We start from the raw sequence: 7,717 nt of genomic DNA, 5'->3' as shown, positions 1-7,717 counted from the left end.
GCAACAAAGCTGGTGAGGGGCCTGGAGCACAAGTCTTACGAGGAGCGGCTGAGGGAACTGGGGCTGTTTAGTCTAGAAAAGAGGAAGCTGAGGGGAGACCTTATCGCTCTCTACAACTACCTGAAAGGGGGTTGTAGTGAGGTGGGTGTTGGTCTCTTCTTTCAGGTGGCTGGAGATAGGACAAGAGGAAATGGCCTCAAGTTGAGGCAAGGGAGATTTAGGTTAGATATTAGGAAAAATTTTTTTACTGAGAGGTTTGTGAAACATGGGCATGGGCTGCCCAGGGAAGTGGTTGAGTCACCATCCCTGGAGATATTAAAAAAGCGAGTGGACGGGGTACTTCAGGACATGGTTTAGTGGGCATGGTTGATGGTTGGACTCGATGATCTTGAAGGTCTTTTCCAACCTAAGTTATTCTATGATAAATCTTACAGTGCATCTGAAATACAGCATCTGGTGAGAGATACGTACCAACCATGTAAAAGAGCTACTTTCACTACAGTGACATCTTCAGAGCTCCAGACTGAAGTGGAATATGGGTTGCCATGCTAGCAACACCTTGGAAAGAACACAGACAAGCTCTGTCTCAGAGAAAAGAACAGGTGGGAGAACAAGCCAGACCTGGCATTAACAAGTTTCTAGTTTCTGTTGTTTCACAACAGGTGTTTGCTGGGTTTGGGCATTTATTTCCAGAAGACAGCTCATTGCCATGAATCCTGTGTGAAGGGAGGCACCTTCAGCAGATGTTTGTTCATCTATCTAAGCAGGGCAAAGCAGCCAACTCTTTCTCCTGAGGTTTCCTACCCAAGTCAGGCAGGCGAGCCCAAGAGCCAAGTTTTCTAAAAGGTCCTCTGCACTCACAGTTAGTACTTGCAGCATGATAGAGCCTTGGATCAGAGAAGCTCAGAACAGTGTCTGCTCCAAAGCCCTTACAAATACACCAAACATGGGAGCCAAAAACAAGGTTTGGAGAATCTAAATAGTACAGTAGGCATAAATAGAAATGTTTCACAGTTTAAGGGTGCCAAGTATTAGAAGTAACAACTACTGCAAAACTTCGTGTCGAACTGGTAGTGTAGATACTCATCCACCTTTCTCGTTGTCCAAATATAAACTGTGGATTAGTGCAGGACATCTAACTATGAAGGGTGCTGTAAATTTTTTGAAGTGTGATATGTCTTGTATGTGGAGTATATAAAACACCATTCTACCAAAAAAACCCACAAACCCCCACCTCCAAACCACATTAAAACCTCATCTTTTCCAGACTATTGCTAACTTTTATAAGGAACAATTCAAACAAGCCACTGAAATTCAAAAGTACCATAGCCTCCAGTAACCCACAACATACTGTTTGTGCATGAAACACTTGCATGACCACCACGAGTGTAACAGCCTAGCCTGCTAACACTGCTACACACAAACCCCTTTACATTTGCAGCAACTTACAATTTGATGCTAGTAGGAACAGTAGCTAAACTGTAGCATCCTGGTGGCACAGATGTGTCTTTGGAGATGCTTCAAAGAAGTTGTGTGTATACAGGAGAAGGGAAGGAGGAATTAACTGAAGCACAATATTAGAATGAATGTTCTATTGATACAATTGGTTATTTTTTAAGTAGTAGGTAGCACACAGTGTGGAAGATGCTCTTGGATTTTTTGGGACAAACATATCAAAAAAGTACTTATTGCTAAACTTCTATTTAATCTACTCTTGACATGCATCTCATCTGGAGTTCCAAGCTTTCAAACCACACAGGAACTTTTTGATTTATCTTCCATACTTGGACTTTAAGAAATTTCCATGCTTTGACATTAAGAAACTCCAAAATTATGTTCTGCAATAAAAAGCTAATTAGGTGCTGGAGGTTTTTTTTTTTTTTTTTTTGCTTTTTTTTTTTTTTTTTTTTTTTTTTTTTCTTTTTAAATACAAATTTAATTCTGGAGTCAAGCCTTGGTGTGGGCAGTAATTTCAGCAACAAGTTCAAGGACATAGAAGAGAAATAGCCATAACCTATTACGGATACATAAACTGAGATGGGAAAATAAGCAGCTTGCCAAATAGCTACTATGCCCATGAGCCTTAAGTAGCAGGATTACAAGATTCTACTCACTGAAGGATTACCTTCCAGAAAGATGCTCACAAACGAAAATCTCAAGTAGTTCAATATTAGTTTATTAAATCAGCAATTTTTATCACCACTTTCTAAAAATGATTACAAAGCATATTAAAATATATTACAGTATCTGCAAGGAATTTATTGTGTAGTAAAAGTGCAACCGTAATGAACTTACAACTTTGTTTGCCTAGTTGGAAAAACTGAAACATACTGCACAGATCAAGCCTTCCCTCAAAAATCAGAGTGCCTCTGAAGTGAAAACACAGTATTTAACAAAAATATTAGAAAAGGTATGTAAAGTAAAAAACAAAGTTCATGTCTGTTCATTCAGTGCTAAGTTACACACACCCATCAAACCATACGCTTCAAACTCTGCTTGAATTCCAACACCACAAAGAGCCAGCAAAGTGAATGCATGTCGTGAAGGGAAGGGAGTAAGAAGAAAGACAGCACATTTCAAGTACTGGGGATGAACAACATCGTTGAAAATCAGGGACCAGATACTTCTGCTTTGAGACCAGGTTCCACACAAATCCACACCATCCCCAACTAACAACTGGGACCTCACCCTGACCTAGAAAAAATTATCTTTGTAAACTCACCATTTTCAAGCTGTCGCAGCTTTGAAAGGCTCTTGCTGTCCTGTAGTGTGGTTATGAGCAGTAGCCCCACATTTTCTGTTCCAATCTACAACAAAACTCTAAATAATTTCTGTGGGAACAGAACTAGGGTTGGGAACTAAAACTGTGTTGTGGAATAGTTGAAGAAGAGGTAAAAGTAGCAGTCTCTACTTTGGTTTCTGGCAGCAGACTACACCAGGGGACACCGATTTAACAGGATGAATTACTGACAGTTTTGAATGGCCTCGCAGCAAATGTAATCAAAATCCTAGGCATAAAATGGCCAACAAATTTGACATCTTGGTCTTCAGCAGAGATGAGTAACATCAAACTGAATACCAAAGGTTACCTCTTACTGCTGTTCCCAGTAACTATTTAGAGCACAATTTCATCAGAGAAGGTAATCCTGCTCACTTCTCATGCTCCTAACACACGGACGCACTAACTCCACAGAACATTACCCAAACTGTTGTGTGTGGCTGGTTTAACTAACTGAATGGTCTTGCAGGATCTGACAAGCCAGAAAGCCAGCAAGGCAAACTGAGTACACCCACAGGTATGTGAGGAGGTAGTGAGAAAAGATTCCTTGCCCTAAGCAACAGCAACCTACTATATCAGTTTAGCTGTGCAAGAAACTGCTGTTTGAAGTCCACGTGAAATGTACTTTAATCTTATCAAAGTACGATGCTAGTGCACTGCACCACACATCTAGAAACACATTTATGCATGTAGCTCTGCATGCCAATCGTGAAACACTTCTATTCCTCCAGATGAACAGAGAAAAATCAACCTCTACTCCTATACATGCTTTAGTGCATTCCCCTTCCAAATTCTCCAGGAAAACAAAGCAAAACCTTTCAACCCCATCTAGACAAAGTATTTTAACTTACCAAAATGATGGATTTTAGTTTGTCTCCCCTAAGCCCAAGTTAGCACACCGTCACAGGGACTGAAGAAAAGGTTGTGTTCTCCATTTTACTACAAAAAATGCTAGAAAAATAAAACAAAATCACTGAGAAACTATCCTGTTCCTCTCTCAGAAGGAGGATATTTCTACTGGCATGGGATCACACAGCTCCAATGCATGTGGAGCATCACCCTTGGAAGCTATACACAGTGGGAACTCACCCCTGGAACCCTGTGCTGCTGAAGAGCAAGGTAAGGCAGAGTCAGAAGACCAGCAACTTCCCGTATCTTCTCAGCTTTGCCCACACTACAGCAGTCACAATACACAAGCTTGCTTGCTTGCTTTCTCCTGGTGTCTTTCCTTACTAAGCTAGTCAGGTTGGTCATTAGTGTATGAATTCGTTACTGACTGCAGACACTACACACAAACAAACATACATTACTACTTCTGCAGCCTGTTTTTAACAACTCCTGCAATGTCTATAGGCTACTTCCTGTTGAATCAGAAATAAATTACACAGAAAATTCAGTTACTCTGCAGATGTACAGTCACACAGATAAATTCATGGTCAAGTTTCACAGCTCTACTAAAGTGCACAGAGATGCACTAAGGCTAATTTGGCTCCTAATTTAGGTCTAACAAAATTAAAGTTGGTATGTTTGAATGATAAGAGAAAAACCTAAGAATTCAAAAAAAGCAAGTCCTCAAGAACAATTTAACTATGCCAGGATATCCTTGATAAAGGCCCGGAAGCCTGGCAAGGTAAAGGTATTCTGTCATTACTTAAAATAGCTTCATTGTTTTCCCATGGTAAAGCCCTGGCAAAGTTAATGGTAATTTCACATCAAAATAGGACAGATGCAAAAAGATAAGCGGTCCAGAAGATCTGAAGTATTAAACCTGACTGACAACCTACAAATGTACAATTTAAAAAAAGAAGCTGAGGCTGCTCTTAGGTCACCTACAAATCTGAACATGTAAATGTGACTAAAATCTTAGCTGGGAGACAATACCCAAACTACTTCCCTCCCCTCCATTACTGCAAGGATGCTAAAACATTTTTTGGCTTGCTCTGTCTCAGAAGGCACTACTGCTACCACTTACTGAGACTCAAAAGTGCTCAAAACTACAGTACCTTTGATGTATAGGGTATTTCACACTACAAACAGAAAACAAGTCAATTCCTGCTCACCGGCATAGAGCAAAACTGACTCCCAAGTTTGATTTTAGAAAAGAACTGGGCCTCCTCAAAAGACTCAGGTTCGCAGGGCCAAAGCATTAAGGTACTGACAAAAAACAGTTGTAAGCAGCCGATACGTTCAACTTTGATTGTGTTGTTAGAAAAATGAATGTTTATTAAGTGTCCATTCCTTTCACAGATTGTTTTCAATAAAGGAATAATATCTGGAGGGACCCATCTATCATTTATACAATCAATATAAAGATTCCTGTTAGCCTCCCCAACTTTCAAATCTGCCACCATAGGAATCGAATCTCTCTTTTGTGGTTGTCAGCTACATGTTGGCAAAAGAAAGCTAAAAACTTTTCTTTAAAATATTATATATATAAAAATATATACACATAACTGTATAATTACCTGTAAATAGAAATTAAATACCAATGAAAATTTCCCAAGACAATCTGATGCACTTTAAAGAGGGTGACTTTAAGCAATGCACCTCTTCTGAACAGAAAGTGAGGCTTGGTTTCAATGGAAAAGTGATTATTATTTTTTTACCTTATGAAAACATTCTGCTGTCACTTTGAACAATTCAGGAATTTATTGTCTGCAGAGCAGCTAAACTGAAACCTCAAGAGAAACTCCAGATCCAAGGACCAAAGAAGATTCAGCTCTTCTAATGATAATACGAAGTATATAGTGCTGTATAAAATTGAAGAAGCATTTCTTCAGGTAACAAGACACAATGATGACAGATTGAAAGAATCATTTTAATATTTTGCAGTTCTAGCTATAATCAGTAAAGTTTTAAAATGAGTCTGGTCACATTCTGAGGACTTAAAAGACTCTCCCCATTACTCTTCTCTCTTTTTCTACCCTCCTATTAAATAATAAAAAGAACAAAAATAAAATTTCCTTTTATATCAGCCTTTTCTTAAACTATAGAGATGCTGACATTCACTTGATGCCTAAAGTATGTTTTTCGCTTAGAAAACGTTCCTTGCACAAGCAGGTGAATTTAACATTTAGAGCTTCCTTACACTATTTAATAGTTTGGAGAAACTTACGTTGCTAAGTATTTAGGTTTGGTGAAGGTCAGTGATTTTTATACATGGTCTTTTCTGCTTTATGGTTGTAAAGGCAGCAAGACATGGAAGCAGGACTTACAAAAACATTTTCACCTTACGATAGATCTATACAAGGCACTTGTGATAAGCATGTCTGAGTGAAGGTCAGCAGGGACAGCTACACAAATGCTTCCCTGCTACCATGCTTCTAATTTCAATAACTTGCGTGAAATGTGCTGTGATGTTTAAAGGATCTAAGCCTAATTTCAAATTTTGGTGGTTTCAACACATTTGTTGAAAGATTTCCAAAATCCTTATTCTTCTCCTTGTGTTTTTCACTCTGCTGTCTGGAAAGGTTTCCTGTGAGATGGTGGCACCAGGTGGGAAGGTAGCGTGCCAGGCAGTTCATATCCATCCAGTTTAATCTTGATCAGATGTTTTGCTAATGCAAACTCCTCATCATCCAACATCCCATCACCATCACAGTCTGAAAGTTTCCAGATCTTCCCCAGGACACTGTTGGGTAGTTTAGAAGTCACCATCTCCTTCTTTGCACTAATCCCAGATATTTTACCATTGATTGGTGACAGAGTGTAGAAAATCTCATCATAAGCAGGTTTATCTTTGGCAACAACCCATTCATCTTCATCAGCTCCTTCCTTAGCACCTTCTCCATATCCGTGGCCAAAAGGTCCTGCCATGGTGCCATCAAATGCTCCACCTTGTACGACCTCTGTGGGCATGTTGATCTCTTCCTGTCTGATCAGGCTCATCAGGGAGGCAATTTTGTTGGCCAGCATGTTATCCACAGCTTCAATTAGCTTTGGTTTCAAAGAATGAAATTTAGTGAAGTCACAGGTCTCCAACAGCTCCTGTCAATAACAAAGGTTTCAGTGACAGTAGTTAGAAACATTTCCAACACATTGAAGAGGTTAAAGACTGGGCTTCAAATTAGTCTCATATCTTTTGAAGCAAATTCCATAACTGAAACTCCTCTTGAAGGAGAATCAAAGCAGACAAGTATGTACCATACACCCAATATATTGATCAAACACACTAAGACAATTTCACAACAGTGTAGGAGCTCATCTATTAATTTACAATACAATTTTCAAAATGTCAATGCATAAAAACATGGCAGTTGATGAATGTTACCCAACAACTTTCCATTTGGTGATTTTCTTCCAAACATCAGAGAAAGCATGCAAGTAGGTCCTCAGTCCTGCTAGCATTTACACAAGTGTTTAAAGTTAAAAATAAATCCAAGAGTTTGCAGGACTGATCTGATTTTAGAGATTAAACTTCTTGTTTGTGGGTAGGTCATGAAGAAGTGTCCTTTACCAATAAAGAAAAACTGAGTTGGGATAACAGCAGCAGCATTTTTGTAGAAGTGCTGCCAGACCTCATGAAGCCATTTGGTCCCTGACGAGTTTTCGTCTTGTACATAAATGCCTACTAACCTCAGTGAGATGCTTAATAGTGGTGCTATTCCAACACAAGCTCCAGCATGTTTTACACCACAACATTGGAAAATTAAAAAATGCTTAGGCAATTATTAAATGATTTCTACATGCAAAATGCTAGCCAGGAAGAGAGAGTTACAGTGGAAACTTAAAAAAAACCCAAATAACACACCCCCAAACTCCTCTCAAAATGTGTTAAACTGCTTTAACAAATCACACCTATCACCTCAGGGAGCTGCTCCCATACACATCAGAACTATAATGATACAAACCCAAGAAACCTGAAGACCAGGCAAGTGGCTTTGGCCACGCACGTAGAACTTTGGATTTCTTGCCAAACAACAACCATCACTCTGTTCA

The 7,717-nt window shown here is 39.3% G+C and overlaps 1 protein-coding gene across 5 annotated transcripts in view; it reads right to left on the bottom strand.

Annotated features, from left to right (window-relative positions):
* Nucleotides 1-2,155: 2,155 nt before the first annotated feature.
* EHD4 (EH domain containing 4) overlaps nucleotides 2,156-7,717 on the bottom strand; it is a 33,209-nt gene continuing 27,647 nt past the window's right edge. For 4 of the 5 annotated variants that reach the window (XM_049825286.1, XM_049825285.1, XM_049825288.1 and 1 more), the window contains one exon: nucleotides 2,156-6,766. In XM_049825286.1, the coding sequence (XP_049681243.1) occupies nucleotides 6,230-6,766 (537 nt within the window). In that variant the 3' untranslated portion in view covers nucleotides 2,156-6,229. The remainder of the gene's footprint in view (nucleotides 6,767-7,717) is intronic. The other variant, XR_007509134.1, reaches the window with a different exon arrangement.

This window comes from Accipiter gentilis, chromosome 22 (assembly GCF_929443795.1).
Source record: "Accipiter gentilis chromosome 22, bAccGen1.1, whole genome shotgun sequence".
Lineage (NCBI taxonomy): Eukaryota > Metazoa > Chordata > Aves > Accipitriformes > Accipitridae > Astur > Astur gentilis.
Note: the sequence above shows the minus strand (reverse complement) of the source record. Positions and strands in the feature narration are given on the sequence as shown.